The 26,875-nt window shown below is 47.1% G+C and overlaps 2 protein-coding genes across 2 annotated transcripts in view; one reads left to right on the top strand and one right to left on the bottom strand.

Annotated features, from left to right (window-relative positions):
- Positions 1-1,150: 1,150 nt before the first annotated feature.
- On the bottom strand, positions 1,151-4,683 carry nceh1a (neutral cholesterol ester hydrolase 1a). The gene is made up of 5 exons (XM_084684485.1): positions 4,433-4,683; positions 2,997-3,252; positions 2,597-2,666; positions 2,220-2,391; positions 1,151-2,085 (listed from the first exon to the last, which is right to left on the bottom strand). The coding sequence occupies exons 1-5, from the start codon at positions 4,571-4,573 to the stop codon at positions 1,474-1,476; spliced, it is 1,251 nt and encodes a 416-aa protein (XP_084540611.1). The 5' UTR covers positions 4,574-4,683; the 3' UTR covers positions 1,151-1,473.
- Positions 4,684-12,248: 7,565 nt separating this feature from the next.
- ppp2r3a (protein phosphatase 2, regulatory subunit B'', alpha) overlaps positions 12,249-26,875 on the top strand; it is a 40,703-nt gene continuing 26,076 nt past the window's right edge. The window contains exon 1 of the mRNA XM_084684477.1: positions 12,249-12,444. The gene's annotated coding sequence lies outside the window, so the exon portion shown is untranslated. The remainder of the gene's footprint in view (positions 12,445-26,875) is intronic.

The following is a 26,875-nucleotide window of genomic DNA, read 5'->3' as shown; positions in this document are numbered from 1 at the left end:
CTGTGAACCCAGGGATGTACCATCGACCAATGAGACGCGTCCCCTCCACCAGCCCTAATCCTTCCCAGGCATTCAGGCTTTTTTTCTGTGGAGGGGGGAGGAGGTTTCCCCCCCCCCCCCGCCCCCCAATCTTCCTCCCCTCTTCTCTTTCTTCCTCCCTCTGTCCCCATCACCCTCTTCCCCGGTGATCTCTCCTCGTTCCTGTTCTAATGCAGTCATGGAATTCCCCCGGTCTAGAGAGGGATTGTTTCTCCTCGGTTTGAATGTGAACTGGTACATTACACCAAAAGGAAAATCTAAGAGGTTATGGAGATTTAGAATAGATGGTGAACATATAGCAACAATGTGTATGTGTGTGAGAGAGAGATGGCGCATGTCCTCTTTTGAGAGGGTTAAGTAGTTAGAAGAGATGGTGAACATATTGCGGGTTAAGTAGAGGGTTAAGTAAATTCTGTCCAGTATAGTTGAAGCAGTGACCTGTCTCCAGACAGTTGGTTGTTATGACATAAATTCACCACAGGGGGGCAAGGTTTCATTTTCTTGATTTTGTTGTTTGTTGGACTGGGCATTGTGCGAAGGGGTTGTTTTGTGATGTGGCATAGTGTGTGTGTCTTTGTGTGTGTTTTAGCCTGGGGATTGGGTTTGAGTGTGTAGGTGAAAGGTGAAACTGTCCCTCCGTATGTGAGACTGGTCAGATGTGTGATGTGCTTATGAATCCACTCCAGTCATTAACAATTTATTAAACTAATGTTGAAATGAAAACATTATTCATACTTTGTGTTTTTCTCCCCTGTAACCTCAACACTGTGTCCTTGTCTGTGTAAGTGGGTTTGTGTGTGTGTGTGTGTCTCAGATTGAGTGGGTTTAAGTATTTCGTCATGGCGATTTATGAGTTTGAGAGCTTGAGGAAGAGCAGGATTACACCCTTCTCCTTTCCTCTTCTCCCCTTCCCCTCTCCACTCCTTCTCCTCTCCTTCTCTATCCTCTCCACCTCTACCCTCCTCTTGCCTCCCCCGTCCTCCTCTCCCCCTCTCCACCCCTCTTCTCCTATCCTCCTCTCCCTTTCCCCTACTCTTCTCCTACCCTCCATCCCCCTCCCTCCCTGGCTCTCCCCTCAGACCTGTACCAGGGCGGAAGCAGGACAGATACAGTCTGTCAGGTTTCTGTTTATTAACACTCCCAGAGGTTTGTTGGCTACTGATAGAGCCACAGAATAGCATGGCTGAGAGGATTTGCATTGAATGCTGTAAGTGCCTTTGTGGACCAAATCCCAGTGCAACCATCTGCTATCTATAATAACAATCATAGTGTATCTATGATACCAATCACACAGTATCTATGGTAACAACCATATTGTATCAATAACAACCATTTCATATCCATGATTACAACACACTGGATGTGAGAGTGGGTTTAGTGCCTGGGAATGGGTTCCAACATTCATATAAGCCCAAACACACACACACACAAACCCTACAGGTTCTCTTGCAGCCAAGCGATATACCCCCTGCAAGCCCGCTTCCCAATTTCAAAGTGCTTGAAGCTCAGGCAGCCATGGAAACCATCATCCAAGTGATGGCTGGTAACTGTGATTCCGGCATCCTGCAGCCGTTTGACGTACATCAGCCCGTCATCCCTCAGCACGTCATGCTCACAGGTCAGCACGTACGTCCGCGGACACCTGGCAAGGACGGCCGGCTCCGCCAGCAGGGGCGAGACACGTACATCCCCCACACCCTCCACCTCCTTCCCCACCCATCCCCGGGACCCCTCCGCCCCTCCGCCTGGCCGGTACTGTCCCCTGTGCTTGGCCGGGAGCAGGACACTCCAGTCCACTCTGGCCCGCATGTCCGCTGTGATGCTCGGCTGGTGGAGGAAGCTGTAGTTGTTGGCTACCAGTAGGGGCAGGATGGCAGGGTCGGCCCCCAGGTACTGGAGCCAGAAGCGGACCATGAAGGGCCGGTACAGGATGGGTATGGCCTGGTTCTGCTGGTAGGATGGGGTGTTGAGGTCCAGAACCTGGAGGGCGGGATACACCAGTGCCTGCACGCTGAACTTCACGCTCACGCTGTCGTCTATGGCGATCTGAGGGAAAGAGTTGTACTTTCAGTGCGTGTGCGTTTGTGTGGTGTGTGTATGAATGCATGCATGAGTGTGTGTAGGTGTGGTGTGTATATGTGTGCGCATAGGGGGGTGGATGCGTGTGTGTGAGGGTCTACCTGCTGAGCAACTGCTGCTGCCAGGTTTCCTCCCGCACTGTCTCCAGACACAGCCACACGCTGGGGATCCACCAAGTACTTACCCAGAACCCCTTTCTCCAGGAAGTGTTTGGCTGCGCTTAAACAGTCCTCATATGGCACAGGAAACAGAACCTCTGGAGCCAGGCGATACCTGCAATACACAGAAACGCACTTAAACTTCTGAGCTGGTGTAATAACAGGTGTAATACCTTCAAGTGTCATTCTGCAACAAAACACCTAGCGTAGCCTAGCATAGCCTAGCGTAACCTAGTGTAGCCTAGCGTACGGCCCATGTATCCTGTCTATGTGATGTGGACAAGGTAGCATCCTGGTTGTGTTTAAAGAGGCACACTTACTCCACAGACACCACTACTGCATTCAGGTCATCAGACATCTGCCTGGTCAACATATCATAAGAACCATCCTCTAGACAGGAAACAGACAAAGCCAGAGCAGTAATGAATAGCCCATTTCTAAACACACACATCTACAAAATGGTTTACAGGTGTGACCTCAAACATTAATTAGGACCCTTTTTTATGCTGTTTCTTTGTAAATGCACCGACTGGAGAAGCGCTTTTAATTTTGTTGTATGAAGATATACAATGACTGTGAAGTCTTTCATTCATACATAAACATCACATATACAGACAGCTCAGACTCAAACAGTGCTTTTACATCAACCATGGTTGTTTTCAAATGTTTTTATAAAGAAATATTGATTGATTGAATGAAGTGATATGAAGTTTTACTCACTGGCACTGCCCAGGGCCCAGCCCCCTCCATGGTAGTACATCACTGCCCTCCGTAGCTGCCCCTCCCCTCCGGCGGGGGGCTCGTACACCCGCACTGGCACACCTCCGAAGGTGTCTTCGCTAACCCTCACCCCTCCGCCCCCCCCTCCTGCCAACCCGGATGCCTCCATTAGCTCCTTCAGCCCTTCCAAGCCCCACATAGACCCCCGGATCAACGATATGGCATGGCCCAGGCCCAGCCACTCCCCCACGTCACCCTGGGGGAGACGGGGAGAGAGGGAGGGGGAGAGACAGACAGGGTGGAGGCATTTGAACAGCTTCTTCATCTGTCTGTTAATGTCAGTCTGTTTTCAGTCAATATGTCTGTCCACCCTTTTACCCAGTCTGCATTTTTTTGTGTTCCCCACACCCCCAACACAGATCTGGGGAAAGAGGGGTTTGGCGATACCAGGGGAGACACAGCGGTCACATGGGAGCCCAGGGAGGTGGCCTGTCACCTCCGCTGTAGCTGTGAAACTGTAGCTCTCTCCACCCCTCACACTAGTATCAACGGGGTGAGGGCCAAGGCTGGGAGGAAAATGGGAACACAGTTCACATTTAGCAGACACTCTTATCCAGAGCAAAGTACAGGGACGTTCCCCCGAGGCAAGTAGGGTGAAGTGCCTTGCCCAAGGACACAACGTCATTTGGCACGGCCTGGAATCAAACTGGAAACCTTTGAACTACTAGCCCGATTCCCTAACCACTCAGTCACCCGACTCCCACATACATACACGCTCTCCACACACACTTTTGTCACAAATACCTGCACGTAGGCTACACACTCTCTCTACACACACTCTCCACAAACACACCGTTTCAAGTTTGGTGCGACCAAACACGCTCCGTGGCAAAGTCTCTAGTCCAGATAAAAAGTTCTGATGTAAAAAACTCTTATACTGGTCCAAGGCTAGTTAATTATTTACAGTCAGGTGTAACAACTGTGTGAGGGTCGATGTGTGTGTCTTATCTTGATCGGTCTGCCGTTGGTGACTTTGCCTCAGCAGGCAAAAGTTCATCGGAGCAAAGGAAGAAATCATTCAATACATTTCAATCATGATGGCTTCACAGTATCAACAGCAAAATCGTTTCATAATCTATAAGGGTACTGTCAACAATTTGATTTGATCATACACAGCCTGTTATCTCTCTGTCACGCACGTTTTCCCCAAAACTACAAAGCAGTAAGAATATCTGCTGCATAGCAATAGTGATCTTCATCGTCACTGTACTGAAGGCTGCGATGAAAAAATGACAACTGAGTTAAAGTGCGCTGCACCTGTAGCCATCATTGCGTATCACAGCAGCGCATAGCAGCAAATTGTGCCCTCACACATAGATGTGCTGATTCAGATTGTCACATTGATAATAACATTATACGTAGCCTCCTGTTCTTACCATTTTAATAACAGTGCGGAGTCCAGCATCCAACAACATCAACTTCCACTGTTCATTGATGGTGGCGGGTAAAGGTATGTAAACATAATAAGCGATGGCCACTGTCCATAACAATGTCACAATGACAAATGATGAGCGCATCTTTCCAGTTGGTGATTTGATATATCTGCGACATGGACGTCAAACGCTCAAAGGGCTGCGCGAAATGAGCCGGTTATAGATTATAGGCTCGTATGACCTCTTCAGTTGGGACCACAAACTACACCCCTTTTCTCCACAGCAGTGAGTTGGGTATGGCTGCACCCTGGAGCCTCCCTCCCGTGTCACGCCTGGGACACACTGGCTGCGAAGCGCCTGGACGCGCTGCGCAGCGCCACGATCGGTTACAATCGGCTACGACAGAGCAAAAGCTGTTCACACCAGGCGCCTATTCAACTTCGATAATTGATTTGATGTCGTCCATCTCCTTGAATTTATCAAACATTCTCTGCTGCAGCCATACAGTCTTGACAGCAGTTAGGCACTACAGAATTACAAATGGAAGTCTGGGTTGTGAAGTCTGGAAATAGATGGAGGGATGTTGCAGTTCATTCGTATATCCTCTGAGAGGCACTGTTGCCTGTTTGCAAATTTTGAATAAGCTTGATGTCTCTCTAATTCACTGTTTCAGAATATTTTAACTCTAGACTTAGATAATGGTTCAGGCAGGGGGCTTCCTCAACCAGTGTCAGCTGTCCTGGACCTTGTAGTTCCTCCAAACAGTTCCTAACTGCTGTGTGCTGCAAGAGTGATCCATACAGCACAGGAAGTCCTGACCGGGCAATTAAACTCAGGTCATTTCAAAGAAACGTTCACTCATGTCTCGTAGCTCAATTTACTAGTCCACACCTTATGACTCCATAACCCCTGGTAATACCACTAGAGAAACCCCCAAATTCCAATATCTTGACTGGGAACACAGCACATGCAAAGACAGGCTCTTTGAAGCCAGTTCTCCTGTAAACATCAGTATCTTTTACTGGGCTCCATTACATCAGTGAGCTGGCACCAGATCTGGCCCAGCAAGGTCCAGTCTATCAGACCTCCCTTTGAAAACCTCTGACTGTCCCAAGAACTGTGTCTGATGGTCTCTCTATTTCTCTCTCTCAATCCCTTTTGCTATCTGTCTTTCTCAATCCCTCTCACTATCTCTCTTTCTCTCTCTCTCTCTCTCTCTCTCTGACTCTTCTTCAAGCCGTGTCTCTCTCTCTCTCGCCCTCTCTCCCTCTCTGTCTCTCTTATTCTCTCTCTGTTTCCCATTCCCTACATTTATCTTCCTCCTTCTCTCTCTCTCTCTTCTTCTATGTCCAGCGCTCCAGTCTAACTGTAATCTTCAGTGTGCCCTCTGAGAGCTTGAGTGGAAACATAAACCAGCAGGAGATCTGATCATCTGACCCCTAGCTTCACATTTCCAAAACATGTCTGGACACTACTAGACTAAGTCAGATTAGGACTGTCCCACAGCTGTGCTTGTGTTATGTGTGTTCTGACTCTTAACACACCTCCAAAAAAGTAAAAGAAGTTTAGATGATCAAGTCTGGCATTGTCTAGAGGAGACATCAATGTTTCAGGTACATACTCTTGGCTCCCATGAGCCTGATACAGTGAAGACAGGAACCACAGGCAGACGGACTGTGTACAACATCAACTGAAGTATTGCAGATGATGGCGATGTCAGCCATGACTCACCTAACAACACTTCAGAAACAGATATGTCAAACCCCCAAAATACTTTTGGTGGGCTTTTGGGCTATGGAAAGCATGCACGTACACATGCCCCCCCCCCCTCCCCCCTGTAATGCTTCTTACTAATTCAGTTCAGCTCAGAGGATATGCCATTCCACGCATATATGCACCTGTCCATATTTCGAACCTGTACCAACCTGTCCCGTGATCCACCAGGACGCCCATAACATTACAGTCCTCACTGAGCATCAGATACAGTTACATATTCCTTACTGCAGGACCCAGGAATGCCACTGCACGATGTTACTTCAATCATCCACTGACTAATCCAGCTGCATGCACACACACATGTGTAGATGTTGCATGTGTGAGTGTTCCATCCAACTACTAGCTCTGACTTTTATCATAACTATAAAGGAAAAACAGAGGTAGAAGTTGATGATGGTGGTTTGTATAATCAAAAGGAGGGATATCTGTGTATCGGACACTCTTTGTTGCCATCAGATTGATACATTGACAGACTCCACGGACAGAGACAAACTGTGTGGATCCATCTGGAAGCAGAATGACAGCAGCTACAAGGTTCAGTTACTTCTTATTATTCTTGTATGAATAGCTCCTCCTAAACAGACAGCACAGTGCTACATGCAGAAGTCTGGGCTCCCAGGCTGGTTGACTTTCAAAGAATTCCTTTGAAGGCAATTTATGAAGAACTGCCTTCAAAATATCAACATGCTGCCTCCCCACAATTTGTCTAAGACAAAGTTTCCTACAGAGTGTTTAGGACCAGCAGAACCTACTGGAACCACAGTTTGTGTGATAAAGCAGGCAAAGGAGTCAGCGTCTTTTGAATGAAAGCGCACAAGGTCTTTACTTGAAATAAACAGGGTTATACAAAACAAAGGTCAGATGCCATACAGCCAAAAACATGAAACAAGAACAAGACTCCACAACAAAGTCGTAAACGTCTCTGCTTGTATAGCCGTCCTAATTAGTCCCAACTCAAAACAGGTGCGTCTTAGAATTCCGGTGACGCAGACCGGCGCACCGTCGCCGTGTGCTCCGTGACAGTTTGCACAAATTTGACCATTACGAAAGTACACCAGCTTGTTGAGAAAAAAAAGGAGGTAGACATGCATTGTGACGGTGAAGTTATTCACACAACAACACAGAGATGCATTGGTCTGAAACAAACCCTGCAATGTCACACTCCAAGAATCCCGATGCACCCAGTGTTCAAGTGCAACATTGTTGAACAAGACGCACTTGTTCCGGGAGTACAACGGCACTTAAGAATGCTTGGCTGGACTTGTTAGTTTCCTCCAGGATCACTATGACTCTTATTGAGTGACTTGTTGCTATTGTAGGTTAGATATAACGAAGTTAAGTCTTGTACTTGCTGTGTAATATTTTACTGTTGATTGTTCTTTTACAGGTACAGTCCTGCACTTTGTGGTTCATGTTGTTTTATTTGTAACTTGTATAACTACATGCTCTTATGGGTCTTCCCTTTTGGCACTTGTTTAGCTTTTTCACAATGTATGCTTCATGTTTTGGCTGCTTGCAATGTTTGGGACTATCTCGTTGTTATGATCAGTGACCTATGCTCTTTTGTAAAGCTCTCTCTTGGAAGTCGCTTTGGATAAAAGCGTCTGCTAAATGAATAAATGTAAATGTAAATGTAAACATTCTAAGTCGGTGAGTTTGGAGGAAAAAGGCCCATTTCTCTGTGTCACCAACCTCATTTGCAAGGAGCAGAGAGATGAGTCAAGATTGATGTGCTCCCAATCCCGACTGTTAAGCTGAGCTGTAAGAAGTACTTCTTACAGGAAGAAGTATTTGGCAGCGTGGGGAAACCAATGATACTCCCTTATTATAATCCCATGCTAAATGGAAAAATAGAATCAAAGTGCCCAAGAAAGAAGGCTCACACTTTCAGAGAACCAGACTGAGGCTGAACATACAGTGACCAGTATTTGACGAATGTCGAAATGGTGACGTAAAACACATCCCACTGGTGTGTTCTACGGGAGGGTTCTAATGTTCTAAGTTTTTCTGGAAGAGATGCTTCCCCCATCTACTCTCAGTGTAGCCCCAATGAGGAAATCTGGATCAAAGAGATCATTGTTCTCCAAATCCTATTGCCGGCCAGCTTCTTAGAAAGTCTCTTAAAGGTCCCATGACATGCTGTTTTTGGCTGCTTTTATATAGGCCTTAGTGGTCCCCTAATACTGTATCTGAAGTCTCTTTCCCAAAATTCAGCCTTGGTCCAGAATTACAGCCACCACGAGCAGTCCCACAATGAGCTTTCCTCAGGATGTGCCGTTTCTGTGTCTGTAGCTTTAAATGCTAAGGAGAAGGAGAGAGGCGGGGCAAGCGAGGTAACCATATACGAGTGGTTCTCAACCCTAACCCATATACAGTATAAAGCAACAAAATGATACAGCGTTAGTTGACTTACTTGTCCGAGGTTTGTAGCTGGACCAAGGAGAGTTGGTACTGATCCAGACTTTAATTTCAGATGGTCAGCAAGGCCAGATTTGTATTGGCCCAAGTTGAGAAAACAGTCATCGCTGAAATGTTTGGCGCAGACATACAAAACTTTGGGAAGTTGTGTCGGCGCATTTCCAGAAAAAATACAATTAAGACATTGGTTCTTCAGAGGCTCGGATGAAGGAACAAAAAAATACTTTGGTTTTCATTTGTACATCCAAACACTGATCAACTGCTATGCTTCATTTGTTTGCAACCTACGATGTCTCTTGAGGAAAAAACGATATCGCACTTGCATGGTCGTAGCTCAGTTTGTCATGGGCAGGCCACATTCTCTGGGCTGGCAAAGCAGAGAAAGGGGAGGTAACCTTACCTCTCATAAGGGTAATATTTTCTAAACTGAGAGTTTGAGCTTTCATTTTCTCAAAGGCAGAGAACAATACCCAGGCCTTGGTTTACACCTATCAAAATGTCTAGTCACTGGGGACCAAAAGCAGGCTAGGGGAACTCATATTAATGAGGGTTAGGGTTAGGGTTAGGGTTAATGTCATGGGACCTTTAAGCCTGCTGCTAATGGAGTGAATGTGAGGGGTTCCTTTCTAGAGCCTGTCTTGTCCTCTCCAACCGAAACAGGAGGACAGTGGTGAGTACAGCTGTGCTGTCACACTTGCATTAGTGGAGAGATGGATAGTGGAACACACTTTCTATTGGTTGGTGTATCTCTCTGTGTGTGTTTATTTGTATTTGTTTGTTTGTGTTGTTTGAGTTTTAGTAACTGTTTGAGTAACTGTTTGTGTGTGTGTGTGTGTGTGTGGGTGCATGTGCGTGAGTGAGTGTGTAACTCTGTCTCACTGAAGAGGTTAGAACTCCAATAGCCACCATGCTTAGACACTAGTGGCACTGTAACCACAGCAACATGTCTTACAAACCCACTTATTATGGTCTGTATCTGGCTGATCTATTAAAGTGAGGGCCAGAGGACTGGCTAGGAAAAAAGGATGAGAAATAAAGAGGGTTAGAAAGAAAAGAGCCTGGCAGAGAGAGGGAGAGGGGCTGGAATGGATGTCAGCGTGGAGGGCCACATGCCTAAGTTTTAACCTCTGACCTGGAAGCACTTGGGGACAGTGCTTCACTGTTGATGGACTCACTCTGTCTCCGTCTCCACTTCAAATACACCACATGCAACACACACACTGCAGACACACGCATGGGTGCACATGCTTGCACATGCCCTCAGCACATGCACACACACCCAGCCAACATGCATGCACACACACATGCACAAACACACACTCTCTCCTCCCTCAGTGCTTGACCTCTAACTTCCTCCCAGCATACCCAGCCAACGCCTGTCTCTCTCCCATGAGCCTCTCTGGCCTAAACGAGATCCTGATGTTCTGTTACCCCGCCCCCCGTAACCATGGCCGTTAAAACGTGGTTTCACACGTCTCCCCTCCCCAGCTGTTGCATAGCGACACTGACGAGAGGCAGCTGTTGTCATGGTTCACAAGGCCAGTGTAATATGGGGAGCAAACTAGGGATAGATATACAGTAGCTTGAAAGAAAGATAGATTAGGTAGGTAGTTTGGTAGGTAGGTGGTTAAGTGATTAGCTGGGTAGTTGGGTCTTTGGGAAAGGTGTGTAGAAGACAGTTTAGAAAGCTGTTATGATGACACTCTCTAATAAAACTTCCAGTCACTCAAAAAAAAAATTGGGGGGAGGAAACCCATACACTGACACACGCACACACATACAGTGTATGCTGGTATTGTAGCATTGCAGCATTATACCCTATGGATATGTGTGTGTGTGTGACCTCGTCGTCCTTGCTTGTGTCACGTTGTATTTCTGCTGCTGCCTTGAGTCAAAGACTTGTGTTCGTATCTGTGTACTCATGTGTATGTTTGTGTGTTTGTGTGTGTTTGTCTGAGGTGTTGAGAGATAGTCAGTTCTGTCAGTAAGTGTTAGCCACAGCTGGGACCTGACCCCCCCCCCCCCCGAGCCCCCCTACCCCCCCAAGCCCCAGCCCTCCTCATCCCTCCATTCCTAACTCCTCCACCAGCCTATCCCCCCTCCTCATCCCTCCACCTGCCTCAACCCCCTCCTCATCTCTCCACCAAGCCCACCCCACTCCTCATCCCTCCATTCCTAACCCCATTACAGCACTGCTGCTGGGAGGTCCTCCCTCACCTTGGCAGGGTTGTCTGGATGTGCCAGCCCGGTTGCCAGGTTGGCCTCTCTGACATGATGAATGGTGTGCCGCAGAGGACAGAGGGGGTAGTCACAGCCAATAACAAATCTGGCAATGGGGCCGTTTGACCCACATGCTGGGCACATAGGAGAGGGGTTCAGGAGAACCTTATATGTTGTGTAACACGCCAGACAGACACCTGAGCCCTTGCAGGTGTTGAGGTAATGCCGTGAAGCCAGCTGCCACAGTTACTCAGTCAGAAAGATATTTAGTAAAGAAAATTGCTTCCCGTCAGAATTTGTTTTCAGGTCTCAAACACAAATATTTTCTACTGTGAAGCTTTTGGACTGTGTGACAGAATGGCAGCGCCTTTTGTGTCTGTTTGAGTATGTGTGTGCAAGTGGGTCTGTTGTGTCTGTTGTGTGTGTTTGGTTGTAGCTGTGTGTATGTGTGTGCTTGTATGTGTGTGTGGTTGTGTGTGTTTGTTAGTCAGTTAAAGTGGTCTCAAGTCCTTTTTCTCTGCAGTTACACTGGGTCGTCTAATTTAGCGTTAGTGTTTATTTTTACTCCAGTGTGGGAAGACCAAGATATCGTCAACACACACACACATATAGGATAGATACACAAACACGCAGTGTCATGTGGTTCACCTTGTGATCGTTGATGTTGTTATAGGAGCCACTTACCAACAGGAGGAGAGGGATCTGAGGTGTGTGTGTATTTCCATGTGTGTTTGTATGAGTGCTACAATTCACACACACTGTACATCATCCATCAGCACGTTCTGGCCGGCCACTCTTATCGGCATGGTAACCTTACCCCATCTGCACAAACCCCTTCAGGCCCTGTTCACCAGAAACTACAAAATATGATCTTGCCAAACTGGGTCCAGACTAGTTTGGTTACTGCAGTTAAGCAGGGGCATGTCAGTAAACAGTCTAAACCAGCCATCCAAACTGTCACTGAAAGCCTATTAATAGTCTTATTGCACATGGACAAGCTAATGACTTGATTGTGCATCGATCTGTAGGTAGTCACGGGAGCCTTACCTGGTTTCTATAGCAACAGAGAGAGTAGAGTCACGCACTGCTTTTTTTATCGGCTTACGTTGAAACATTGATAATGTCTTCACTTCGGATACATTATGGGTCATTATTCTCTCAATTCAAAGGAATAAAGTACACTACCTCTATACAGGGCGGTGTTTTAGCCAACAGCACTTATAGTAACGTTGGTTACCAAATAATATTAATATAGGCCTACAATAATTCTTTATCCATTGCCAGTAGTTGATAAATTAAGGAGCCTTAGTAGTAGCCTATTCTTCACTGCAGCCAGAACGTGTTCGTCACTCCGCCCGGTTTGTTCACGGGAACTCCCCCGCTCCCCTCCGCCTAGCGCTGCTCATTCTCTCCACGAGCTGTCACCCCAGCACTGGCCGCACCGTTCGAGCTGCACGGAATCGGTGCCTACGCGCTCTCTTACCGAAACATAATCTCAAGCACTCTTCTCCCGGTACCGAAAAGAGTGTATATCCCCGTAGGTGGCTGCGATAGACACACTTATTGTGGGTCGTGACGGAGTTTGAGGCCGCAGAGTAAAGGTATGGATGTGTTTCTTTTTCGGTTAAAGCAGACTTTTGCCTTGTTTACCGTATGAGCAGCACGCAAGACTGCGTGAGCACCGTGGATGTAAAACCACTGAATGAGTTTAAACAGAACCAAACCTACACGAATTACTAACAATAGCCTGTGTTTTTAAGGTGTTAAGTGTGTCGCTTATGTAGCCTATAGGCCTATGTGATCGTTCATTTAGAATAGCGAATCTGGTTGTTGTGGAAGAAGAGTTGAGGAAAAAGGATCGACTGCTGAATCGGTTAACTGAGATTTGTCCTCGGTTTGCACAGTAAAGTTTGTTTGTATACGCGCTGATTGTGCCAGATCATTGGGCGGCCGATCCGAGGGCAGTCTGGTTGGGTCGGTTCGGGTCGGACAAAGGTCGTACTGGGTCTGGTCACTTATCACTTTTGATGCTTTTCTTGGCACAATGCCAAATCGATATTTCATGACAATCTTTAAGGATTCTTATCAAGGTCCTTTCTCTGGACGCAAACACACAAGCACATAAACACGCACACACACACACACACATACACACATACACACATACACACACACACATACACACATACACACACAGAAGCACATACTCACACACACACTTAATATCATCTGGCACTCCTTTGTGATGTATATGGTAAAAGCTTAATAGTGTTGTGTATGCGTGTTTGTGCATTGTGTGTGTGATTGTGAAATTGTAAGCATTTTCACGGAGGCTCAAAAGCATGTTCTATGTATTGCTGGCTTCGTGTTTGACTGACGCACCTGTATGTGTGTGTGTGTGTGTGTGTGTGCATCAGTGTTGGTAGATGTGTGTTTGATCATGTGTGTCTGTGTGTGTGTTCCCCTGGCTTTCCTTCGTGTGTGTGTCTCTGTAGTGATATCCTGTCAGATCCTCATGGGAGGGGGTCAGTCACAGGGTCTCCCCTTTGGAATTCTCCCTGAATAGACCTGACACACACACACACACCCACACACACACACATACACACACACACACTGGGCGAGATCTTCTGTCTGCTTAACGCTCTGGTTATGCATAAAAATACCTATTACTCACAGTGCTTGCAGCTCTATTGACCTGAAAATGTATTTTTAAATTGTTCATCCACGCTCATGTCCGTGCGTGAAGCAACATAAATATGCTTAAGCCATTTCTGGATCAAGTCATTTTTCTGCTTGGCATTCTTCTTTCCAGGGTGACTTGGTTTTGAGTATCTGACAACTTAGACCAAGGAGAAAGAAGCAGGAAAGCAGAATGAAGGACTCCCAGGAAGAACATGGACACACACAGGGACAGACATAGAGAGAAGGAGAGAGAGGAGAGAAAGAAGGAGAGAGAGAAGGAGAGATCCTGTTGAGCAGTAACTGGAGCTCAGCTGGACAGAGTGACGCTAGGAAAGAGATGCAGTGCCGATGTGTGTGTGAGTGTGTGTGAGTGTGTGTGAGTGTGTGTGAGTGTGTGTGAGTGTGTGTGTGTGTGAGTGTGTGTGAGTGTGTGTGAGTGTGTGTGAGTGTGTGTGTCTCTGTGATCACAGAGCTCCTCCAAACATCCCACCTACATCAACTCCATCACCATGCAGGGTGTGACTGAGCACTGTATATAGACAGGCACACCTAGCCTGTCCCAGTCTGACACACACACACACACACACACGCACGCACACACACACACACACACACACACACACACACACACACACACATACACACTCACTCACGCACGCACGCACACACACTCACACACACACACTCTCTCTCTCTCTCTCTCTCTCTCTCTGTCTCTCTCTCTCTCTCTCTCTCTCTCTCTCTCTCTCTCTCTCTCTCTCTCTTTCTGCCCAAGTATCAACTTCTCACTCCCAAAGAGCTGTCTCTACATATGTGTGGTTCAATGTTTGTGAGCTACGTTGTGAGATGTCAGACGTGTGAGCGCAAGTCTGAAAGTGGCTGTAAGGGCACAGTGTGTGTGTGTGTGTGTGTGTGTGTGTTGTTGAGTATCCTCACGGCCACTTTCAGACGTGTGCTTTTTCACAGATGCTTGCTGGTCCGATCAGGGTGTGTGTGGTGGAATCCGGGAGGGATTTGATGCGAGTGCATGTGTGTGAGAAAGTGTGTGTGTAATGTTTTTCTGGAGTTGATCCATTTCTCTGGGAGGTGTGGGAGGACATCTACTCACGGAATGGTGTGTGTGTGTGTGTGTGCTGAATGAGGTGTGAGACTGAGCCTGATGCACTAGGAGACTAGCGAAGTGTGTGTGTCTGTGTATCTGGAGTTGGAGAATAGAGTTTGACGCACCAGTGTGAGAGAAGTGTGTGACGCACCAGTGTGAGATTGGTGGACACACACCCTTGGGTCAAGTCAGGACAGATCCTTCTAGTTGTTGAGTTCTTCTTTGAGACATCCTGGGCATGTGTGTGTGTGTAAGTGTGTGTGTGTGTGTGTGCGTGTGTGCGCCTGAGAGGTTACTAATGGCAAGCCTAATAAGAATTATAATTGTGTTTCTCCCTCACTCTCAGTAGAGTCTATATACGTACATGTAGCAGCATGTCTGTGTAGCTGTGTTGGGGACGCATTGGGATTCATGCACGCTTACACATACAGAAGGCACTATTGTCCCCTAACCCTGCTTTCAAACTAGTGTTATATCGCAGTTATTTACACTTCCCGAACCTGTGTGTGTGTGTGTGTATGCTTCTGTGGGTGGTCGCCGGTAATAGTACCCATGCTATAAAGAAAGACTTGACAAGTGAAGAGGAGCGTTGGAGCTAAAGGCTGAGCTGGGCTGGGTCTCAACCGTCTAACAAGGCTTCCTCAGACCTAAGGGTTGGGCTGGGTCTCAACAGTCTAACAGTGCTTCCTCATATCTGGGGGTTTGGCTGCTTCTGTGACTGCTCCGCGGTGTCTAGTCAGAACAGTTTGTAAGGAAATGAGGAAAGAAGGAGACAAAGGACAAGAGAAGGAGATGAGGAGGGGATTGCTCCCAGACTGTTACGATTTACTGCTGGGAAAGAGTGAGAGGGGAAGGGGAGGTGTGAAAGTGACAGAGAGGAGTGGGGGAAGGGGGGATTGGTGTGAGAGAGAGAGAAGAGAGAAGAGAGAAGAAAGAGAGAGAAAGAGAGAGAGAGAGAAAGAGAAAAAGAAAAAGGGGAGAGAGAGAGGATGGGGGGGGGAGAACGACGGATTACTGAAGTCACGATAAAGAGTAAGGTATCCCAGGATCTTTAGCTACAGCTCATTGACTAGCCTCATTGTAACTGTGACAGAGCCGTGATTGGCCGGACTTCTGAATGTCACTGCAAACTCTGGAATGTGTGCGTGTGTGTGCGCTATGAGTTAATAGCTATCCGTTGAGTGGTTGATTGTGTCCTGTTGGCCACACTGGATTTCTTTGTCCAGGCATGTACACATACATACTCACACACATACACACACACACGTGCACACTCTCACACACACCACACTCAGAACCAGGCATTCCTCCAGTGACAGGGGACTTGCCAAGGATGTGAGACAGAAAGAAGGTAGAGAAAAAGGGATAGAATCAAGAAAATGAGAACCAGAGGGAGACAGAGGGAGACAGAAGGAGACAGAGGGAGACAGAGAGAGATAGACTGAGAGAGACTGAGAGACTGAGAGAGACAGACAGACAGACAGAGAGAGAGAGAGAGAGAGAGAGAGAGAGAGAGAGAGAGAGACAGAGAGAAACAGAGAGGGATAGACTGAGACAGACAGAGAGAGAGAGAGAGAGAGAGAGAGAGAGAGAGAGAGAGACAGAGACAGAGAGAGACAGAGAGGGATAGACTGAGAGAGACTGAGAGAGACAGACAGACAGAAAGAGAGAGACAGAGAGAGAGAGGGAGACAGAGAGAACAGACCCTTGTGTGGTTCCTGCTGGCGCAGGCTCATGAATGGGGACAGTTTACAATGTTTGAATTGTTGCTCTTTTCTTCTGCTCTGCCTTCTCCATGGCCGTGCTGGAGGAGTAGAGCAGAGGGTGAGTACAGTTAGAACTGTGGAATCTACTGAGGGAGATTCAACAGTGGTCTTATATCACGGAGATCTTTAGGAGACTGAGAGGGAAGAAAAGAGAGTTAAAGAGAGATGGAAGAAGGGTGGGAGACAGAATGAGATGGAGCGAAAGAGAGTGAGGGAGATGGTGAGAGAGAGATGGAGAGAAATGTAAAGAGAGGGTGTGTGACCACTGTTTTTATTATTTGCCAGCATGGTCAGCCGAGCTAGCCAGGCTAAGTAGGTTAGCATATGGGGAAGGAGGGAGGGAGAGGGGTAAGAAAAGAGCTAGGAGAGTGAGCAGGGAGGGGGAGAGTAGGGCGGAGGGAGAGGGGGGACTGGGGAGATGGGAGGACAGGTACTCCTGCTGGAAAAAACTTCTTGCATTCCACCCCTCTCTTCCATCTCGGCCTCCCATGTCTCCTCCTTACTCTCTCTCTCTTGTCCTCCCCAATTCTTTTGGCTTCACTCATTGTTACTCTCTTCCTCTCTTCCTTCTCCCCCCCCCCTCCAGTGGGAACTATCCTGCTAGTCCCCCCCTCCCCCCAGAGAGAGGGTAAGCAGCGGTCATAAATCTGATTAGACCCTTGGGGTGCTGTATGTATGAGGAGGGGGAGCGAGGGGGCGAGGAGGCGGAGAGAAAAAGGAGAGAGAGAGGGAGAAAGAGAGGTAGCGATGGAACGAGAGGGAGCGAGAGGCGAAGAGGGGAGGAGAGAGAGAGGGAGCGATAGAGAGAAGCGAGGGAGAGAGATTATTTGGAGTGGAAAAGGGAAAATTCTCTTTATTTTGGTCAGTAAACACAGTCCTTGAGAATCATAACATTGTTTTAACACACATATTCACACACACACGCACACACACGGTGTCTCCCACACACACAAACACACATGCATACATTCACACACACGTGCACCCCCCCCCCCCCACACACACACACACACACGCGTACACACACACATGCGCACGTACACACACGCACACACACACACAGGCAGGAGCTGAGGTGGTGAGACTGGCTGGCGGGAGGCTGTAGAGGTCTGGGTCTTCACCAGATCCCCACACACCACAGTCACGGCCAGAGTGTCCAACCTCAACTCTCTGCTGTGTGTTGTGCAACATGCATGAGTACTCTGCTCAAAGGGCTGCTTGCATGACATTCTTCCCTAAACCAGAAGCCTGTCAGACATCCACATCTGAATGTCATTTGTGTCAAATCTGTTTGTGTGTTTGTGCAGGTTGGTGTGTATGTATCTGTATATATGTGTGTGTGTCGAACGTATATGTGTGTATGTAGGACTGTATGTGTGTGTGTAGGGCTGTATGTGTGTGTGTGGGTTGGACTGTGTGCAGGACTGTATGTGTGTGCGAGAGTGTGTGTGTGTTTGTGTGTGTAGAACTGTACGTGTGTGTGTGTGTGCAGGACAAAAAAGAGAAAAATATTTGGTCCAAATCAGGTGAACGGTCTGGGAATTATAACAAATGTTATATGTTCCCCCCCCCCCCACCTTTTTAAGGGACCAAAAGTGATTGGACAATTGGCTGCTCAGCTGTTCCATGGCCAGGTGTATGTTATTCCCTCGTTATTTCATTTACAAGGAGCAGATAAAAGGTCTAGAGTTCATTTCAAGTGTGGTATTTGTGTTTGAAATCTGTTGCTGTCAACTCTCAATATGAAGTCCAAAGAGCTATCAGTGAAGCAAGACATCATTAGGCTGAAAAATTGAAACAAACCCATCAGAGAGATAGCAGAAACATTAGGTGTGGCCAAATCAACAGTTGGCCAGATCAAGAACACTCTCCAGGAGGTAGGCGTATCTGTGTCAAAGTCAACAATCAAGAGAAGACTTCACCGGCATAAATACAGAGGGTTCACTACAAGATGTAAACCGTTGGTGAACCTCAAAAACAGGAAGACCAGATTAGAGTCTGCCACAGTTGTGGAACAACATCCTATGGACAGATCAACATGTACCAGAATGATGGGAAAAGAAGAGTATGGAGAAGGGAAGGAACTGCTCATGATCCAAAGCATACCACCTCATCAGTGAAGCATGGAGGAGGTAGTGTTATGGCGTGGGCATGTATGGCTGCCAATGAAACTGGTTCCCATATATTTATTGATGTGACTGCTGACAAAAGCAGATGGAAAATGACCATCAATGACCAAGCATACTGTGAAAGCAACCAAAGAGTTTAAGGCAAAGAAGTGGAATGTTCCGCAATGGCCAAGTCAATCACCTGACCTGAATCTAATTGAGCATGCATTTCACTTGCTGAAGACAAGACTGAAGGGAAAATTACCCAAGAACAAGCAGGAAGTGAAAAAAGTTGCAGTAGAGGCCTGGCAGAGCATCACCAGGGACGAAACCCAGCGACTGGTCATGTCTATGGGTTCCAGACTTCAGGCTGTCAAGTGACAATTAGATTTATGATTATGTTTGTCCAATTACTTTTGGTTCCTTAGAAAGGGGGGGGCACATATAAAATGTGTTGGAATTTGTACACCGTTCACCTGATTTGGATGTAAATACCCTCAAATTAAAACTGAAAGTCTGCACTTAAAGCACATCATTGCATGGTGGTGTACAGAGCCAAAATGGTAAATTGTTAAAATTTTTGGACCTGATTATGTGTGTGTGTGTGAAGGACTGAATGTGTGTCTGTTTGCAGGACAAACGTTGCTTCATACAAATACTCTTCCAATGGAGGCTCAGGTTAAGTTTAGGCAGTTTCCATGGCTACACTTATGATAGCAGCTCGATTTACAGAGAGAGAGAGTGGGAGAGATGAAGAGATGATCTAACTGCTGGTCAGTGTGAATCTGGAGGGAACTACCCCCCCCCCCTTCTCTCTCTCTCTTGCTCTCCCTCTCTGTTTCTCCCCTCTCCCCCTCACTCACTCTCACGAGACAGATGTCTACCTCTCTCACTCACTCACTCACTCACTCATTCTCTCTCTCTCTCTCTCTCTCTCTCTCTCTCTCTCTCTCTCTCTCTCTCTCTCTCTCATTCCTTCTGTCTCTCTCTCTCTCTCTCTCTCTCTCTCTCTCTCTCTCTCTCTCTCTCTCTCTCTCTCTCTCTCTCTCTCTCCCCCTCCTTCTCTCCTCTTCTCATTCGTCTCTGTGTCCTCAGTGTTTGAGGAGGGCTTGGGGGAGCATCTTCGAGCAGAGTAGCAGAGCTCAGTACATCTCAGTTGAGTAAGGTAAGGCACAGGTTAGACCTTTGCTGGATCCTGTCATTCCTGTGTAGCCCCCGGCCATTCACCCTCCCTCCCGTCCCCTCTCTGTCCTCTCCTGTCTACCCCCTGTCTCTCCTCCTCTCTCCTGTCTAACCCCCTCCCCTCTCTCCTCCCCTCTCTCCTCCTCTCTCCTGTCGGCTGGCTCTCCGGTGAGACTCCCCCCCAGGCAAGCCTGTCCTAGATCCAACAGAAGCATCACAGTCAGGTCTTCTTTCATCGGAACTGTCCATCCATTGGTCCTGGTGTGTGTGTGTGTGTATGATTGACTGTGTGTGTGTGTGTGTGTATGATTGACTGTGTGTGTGTGTGCCCTGGGTGACTCGTTTGATGTGACGTGAGTCTCCTGCTATGTACCTGAAGAACCTAGGACAATGTCACAGAGAAGCTGCACCTGGCTGTTTATCTTTCTTCCCTCTTAATATAGAGACACAGGAGAGGAGGGGAGGGTAAAGTGAGAGTAGAGAGAGACAGGAGAAGAGAGCAGGGTGTAAGTAGAGAGACAGGAAAAAGGAACGCAGGGGAGGGTTAGTGGAGGATGTTGACCTTTGACCTTGACCCTGGTCTGGTGGCTCATGGGAACTAAAGTTTTGCTCATCAGGGCTTCTGGCCTTTATTGTGGTTGATAAACAAACTTCAAGATGTCTCAAGCCAAGACAAATAACAAACAACACAAGGACACAAACCCAAACACATTGACACTGGAGTAGACATTTGAATATACACAGACACACTGACCAAAGTTTCGATGTGGACAAGAGCCAAGAAACTCACCCCAGAGAGCTGTGTAACACTCCTCCCCTCTCTTCCCCCTTCTCTCCTCCCCCATCTCCCCTCTGCTCTCCTCCCCTCTCTTCCCCCTTCTCTCCTCCCCCTTCTCCCCTCCTCCCGATTCTCCCCTCCTTCCCCTTTTCCCCTCCTCCCCTCCCCGTTCCCCCGCTCATCATCCATCCTCCCCATCTTCCCCTTTTCACCTCTTTTCACTTCATCTCCCTCTTCATCAACCTGGCATCGTCTGTCATCAGCATCCCAGTGTGTGTTTGTAGGGATGTGCATGTGTATGTGCTTACCTGTGTGCGTGCATGTGTCTCCTATCTATCCGAGCGCCACTGTGACTCAGGAGAATGCAGGCATTGCTAACACAGCAGCGACATCACACAGTATATATACATAGGCTCTATCTCTAGGATGTTAGCATCTAGATACCTCACACACACACACACACACACACAACAGGACAAACACACCCTGTGCCGCACGCTCACATGCTCTCTATACCAAGCTCAAATACTCTGTAAAGCACGCACACACTCCATACCACAATCACACACGCTAGAACATGCTCCCACGCGCTGCACCACACACACACACACCTGAATTTCCCCATGGGATTAATAAAGTATCTATCTATCTATCTATCTATCTATATATCTAACATGGATCTATCACACACTTTACCATACTCACAGTGCAATATTTTTGATACTGAAGCATACACACACTAGCCCTCCATACAGCCCTGTTATTTAGTGACTTTCCCTTTTTTGTAAGTCACATTTCACTCAGGACTTCCCAGTTAGACAGGATTCACATTTCATGTGTGTGATGCTGCAAGGTGTGTGTGTTTGTTCTTGGTGTTGCTGTATGCGCTCTCATCTCTTTTCTCTCTCTCTCTCTCTCTCTCTCTCTCTCTCTCTCTCTCTCTCTCTCTCTCTCTGTCTCTCTGTCTCTCTCTTATACTTAATCAGAATGTCTGATGCTTTAAGCATAAATCTCGAGCCTCAAAGCCGTGAGAAAGAGCTGTTGGTGTGGATAGACCAGAGACAGGGAGAGAGAGGGAGTGAAACGATAGCAAAACAGAGTCAGAGAAAAAGAGAGAGTGAGACAGTGAAAGGAATGGCAAGCCTTACTTCCATAAACCCATTCTATTTCTCAGAAGATTATGTGACTAGTTTGTCCTGAATGACTTTGAGGGGGTGATGAAGGCCGGTATCTGGTCAGAGGATTGGCTTAGAGGGTGCTGACGCAGACAGGATTGCAGCCAATCCCAGAGGAGTTGAGAGATTGGGAACTTCAAAGGCTTGACTTGGAGCACGTAGCTAATAGCTTTGCTGGTACAGCAGTTTGACATATTACCCTTGGTAGAGTCAGGGAATCTGTGTGTGCATGTGTGTTTTTGTGTGCGACATGCTTTTGTGGTTGTGTGTGTGTGTGTGTGTGATTGAGAAGCCTGATGCTAGATGTGGAGTGTGTCAGGGGAACACGAGACAGATGTGGAACACAGAAACTTGGCGTTATGTGTGTGTGTGTGTGAGAGTGGCATGTCTGTGTCTTTGAAACTGTGGAAAATATTGAATCACACCGTCCATTTCCAGCTCATGTACAGTAATATGGAAACACACACACGCACACATACTCATCTGTACACGCACACACACACACACACACACACACACACACACATACATGCACATACATGCACACACATACACATACATGCACACACACACACATACATGCACACACACACACACATACATGCACACACACACATACACACTCATACACACACACACACACACACACACATACATGCACACACACACATACACACTCATACACACTCATACACACACACACACACACACACACACATACATGCACACACACACACATACATGCACACACACACACATACATGCACACACATACACTCACTGCCGACAGGACCAATGACACATCACAGCAGCATATCACATACCACCATACCAAAGCAATGAGACCCTGGAGAGAGCCTGGCCTTTGGCTGGGGGGGGGGGGGGGGGGGGCTAAGACATGCAGAGAGAAGGGGGGGGGGGTGATAAGGCCATACCAACAAGGCCTGTTTTCCACTTGCTGCACTTTCAGTTGCAACTGAATCATTCTACTGTAAAGTTCTACTGAGGTCTGAGTTCTGTGTGTGTGTGTGTGCTGTACTGGGTGTGTGAGTTTGTGAGTCTGTGACTATGTTTATGTATATTATTGTGTGTGTGTGTGTGTGTGTGTGTGTGAGAGAGAGAGCAGACGTATTGCCTTAGGGAGTAGATGTTCCTCTTACACAGGAGGATCTGACGTGAGATCATGTTTTTGATTGTGGCCCAGACATGGCTAGTGTGTCTGTCAGGCTCTGGGTGTGTTTGTATGTGTGTTTCTCTCAGATATTGTATTCCTTCATATAAGTTCACGTAATGAACATTCATTCCTGCTCTGTCTAAAGTGGGTGTATCTTGGTCTCTGTGGGTTGAGAGACGCCCATATAGTCTTATAGTATTTTAGTTTTGATTAGTGACTTTTTTATACTATTACTACAACACTGTTACATTGGGTTTCTAAAACCTTCTCTTTCTCTCTCTCTCTCTCTCTCTCTCTCTCTCTCTCTCTCTCTCTCTCTCTCTCTCTCTCTCTCTTTCTCTCTCCTTCTCTCTGTCAATAACTCAAGGAGTTTAAGTAAGAGTGTGTGTGTTGGTGTGTCCTGACCCACTGCATGTGTGTGTGTGTTTTGGGTGTGACGGCTCTCTGGCAGTGAGTCTAAGCAGGATGACTGGTTGTGATTAGGAGAGTCTAGACTTTTCCCAGCATGCTCTGCTACAGCACCCCAGTCCTACACACAACACTGCCCAGTAGTGTGTGTGTGTGTCTGTGCATGCATGTGCCAATAAGAGCAAAATAAACTCCCATGTGTTTTTCTGATCTTAACACTAACCCCAAGAAGGGGAGGGACAATAAACAGCCAAGACCCTTCTCTGTCTCTGTGGAAAAGGGCGTGTGTGATGCAGGGAGAGAGAGACAGACAGACGGACACACGCTCTGGTCTACGCACAGACGGGCAGGGCTGGTGATTGGCCAGCGTGGGCACTGCCAGGGTCACATGCACAAACATGGATCCAAAAATAGATGCTAAACACTGGGGCAGAACATAACACTTAACAGTCGTTCAGTGTGCATGTGCACACACACAGTGTGTATGCATTTGTGAATATGTGTACGTGTGTTTATGTAGTTGTGTGTGTATGTGTGTATGATACGTGTGTGTGTGAACTGTGTGTGCATGTATTTGTTTGTGTTTGTGTGCGGAAGCGTGTACTATCTGTGTGTGTATGTGTGTACAGCATGCATGGCTGTATGTGTGTACTGTCTTTGTGTGTGTATTGTAGCAACCCAGGGGACTTGAAAGCCAGAATAAAATAGGAGACTCAAAGACATTTAGATGTAAAACAGGTTTCTGAATGGACACTGATATGGACATTGATACATTTGTCACTAGTCACTTCACACACTGTCACTTTCAGTTCATTATTGCACTATTGCACTAACTTACCCCACTTGTCTTAGGTTAGTTAGGTCTATAAGTGTAGTATAGGTCGTTATGTGTATTAGAGGTGTGCTATATTGTATTGTATATTGCATACTATTTTGTATATTTAGGAGGTTTATTATAATTGTACTTATATTCTATTGTAGCTTAGATGTAATCTATGTTCTTAGTACTTATATGTTAAGTTATGCCAGGTTGCTTGCTTTGTCTTGTCCCCAGAATGTCAGTGCCCAGTCTGACCTTGTGTTGTTCTGTGCACCTGACAATAAAAACGTGAAACTTGAACTTGAAACTGTAACATAAACTGTCCTTTAATAACTGATGTCAGGGTAAGGGTAGTGGGACAAACTTTAACTAGACATGATTCTTCTCATCCGGGGTCTGTCGGCCTTTGAGCGGTGTGTTCCTGTGGGGGGTTTAGAGCAGAGCGAGAGGTCCGTCCCTTTTCCAGCCAGTCTCTTTGCGGAACGACACTCCTACAGGGTTGTCTCTCTGCTCCTTTGTTCCTCTCTCTCCTGCGGCCTCCGACTGGCTCCTTCCATGCCCTCACCTCATCACCTGATGGGCCGCAGGTGTGACCAGTACCATGTGCCAAGTGGCTGCAGCACTTGAACAGGCTGATAGACTCCTTCTATCACCTCCCTTAATCTAAGCCTATGGACTTGACCTGTGCCAGATTGGCTGGTTGGTTTCCCCTGGTTTGCTACAGTATATATACACAGGGTGTGTGTACGGTATGTGTGTGTGTGTGTGTAGGTGTATAAGTATACAGTGTGTGTGTGTAGACGTGTGTGTGTGTCGGTGTATGTATGTACGCTATGTACTCTAGTCCCCAAGGCCAGTACAGGACAGGGTCCCAGTGTGCTGGTAGGGGTTTCTGTCACTTTAAGGCCCTTAGGGAGTATTTATGACCTTGCATACAAACAAGACTGTAAAATAGGACTCCCCTCACCTCTCCCTCAACCTTTCCTCCCTCCCCTCACCCCTCACGGTCCTCCCTCTCTCCCCTTCTCCCTCTCCAGTTCTCTGCTGTACGCATTTAGGACAGGAACTATTACAGACTGAATAGGACTATATCATACCTCTCCAGGAACGTGGAGCTAGCAGTGTGTGTGTTTCTGTGTGAGGGGAACCACCATTGGACAGGGAGAAGGGGGAAAAATAGGAGGGAGAGGGGTGGGAGGAGAAGAGGTAATGATTGAGGGGGTCAGGGAGGAGAGAGGAGAGGTAAGTGGGGTATTGAGGAGGGGGTGAGGGGTTAGAGAGGAGGAGGATAGGGGTGAGGGCAGAACAGAGGAGGGGGTGAGGGGGTAGAGAGTTGGGGTGAGGGGGGTAGAGAGGGGTGGGGTGAGGGGGGAGAGAATAGGTGGTGGTGGTGGGGGGGGTGACAGGAGGAGTGAGTCAGCCATGAGGCAGAACACGATGACTCCCCCTGTTCCCGCCTCTCTGTCTCCGTGACGATGGGCCGTGGCGACGGGGGGTTTGCGGTTAGAAACCCTAATCTGCTCCTCATATGACCTTCTGATGGACAGGGACAGCAGCCGTCACACACACACACACACACACACACACACACACACACACACATACTGTTAGGTAAGTTTAGGCCCCCATGTGAACATGCTCTTAAAAGGCTTTCTGTTCATTTCTGGAGAGTTCTACTCTTTCCTCCATTATAAACACATACCAGAATGTGTGTGAGTGTATATGTGGGTGTGTAAGTATGTTTGTGTGTGGTTATCCTGTGTGTGGAAGCTATGTTCTCTGGTGTATATCTGTATTTAAGCTTCAACTGGTTGAAGTGCATGATAGTCTGGTTCTGCTGTTGACTCGTAGCAGCTGAGCTGAACCTCCAGATCTAAGTTGTTGTTCCAGAGCCATGTACTGTAGATGTTTGTGTTGGGTTTGTGAGTTTGAGGTAGTGTTGGATACAGGTTTAGTTGGGGCTGAGTTTGGGTTTAGGTGTTGTGTCATATTGAGTTGATGTTGATGTTGTTTAGGATACTTGTTGCATTGGATTGAGGTTGTGTTTAGGCTTGAAATAAAGGTTGGTAGGTATTTGGTAGTGGTTGTGTTTCTGGTCATGCATGCAGTGTATCTCCAGCACTGAACTCCTCTATCCAGGTCACTTGTCTCAACTCATCATGTTATCTGTGTGTGTGTGTGTGTGTGTGTTCTTAATGTGTGTTTCTTAGTGTGTATAGTTTTTGTGTGGGTGGGTGTGTTTTTTTTTGCTTGTGTGCACGTGTGTTGGTGTGGACGATTTGTGTGTACGTGTAGATGTGCATGTTTTATGTGTATCTTTTTGACAATGCATATCTGTGGGGTAGTATAAAACAATTACAAATCCATAAATATGACTTCATTTACACCGGACTTTACCCCTGAGAAACCAATGGAGGAGAATATGCTGCTGTTTGTTTGGATATAAAGGTATGTGTGTGTGTGTGTGTGTGTATGTGTGTGTGTGTATGTCTATCAAGAGCTTGCAGGATGGTTGTTGTGAACTAGATGCCAGTTCTCATCATCCTCTTTCGTATCCTTCAGTGGAATTTTGAATTTACACTCTGTTTGCCCTCTGCAATGGAAGGAAGGCTAGTTAAGATAAGTAAAGACATGAGTCACTAATTCTCTCACCCAGAATAACTTCAGACATGGCTTCTGTTAAAACTGCCCCCCAGTATAGAGGATTGACTATGTATGCGCGTTCCTAACCTGGAAATCCCGGGCTGTTATTTTGTGACGAATGGGCTGTTTTGTGACTAATGAACTGTTAAAACAGTCCTGTTTGTGGAAGAGTGGACTCTCTCAGTACCAGC

This window comes from Hypomesus nipponensis, chromosome 3 (genome assembly GCF_054491055.1).
Source record: "Hypomesus nipponensis isolate SF chromosome 3, ASM5449105v1, whole genome shotgun sequence".
NCBI lineage: Eukaryota > Metazoa > Chordata > Actinopteri > Osmeriformes > Osmeridae > Hypomesus > Hypomesus nipponensis.
Note: the sequence above shows the minus strand (reverse complement) of the source record. Positions and strands in the feature narration are given on the sequence as shown.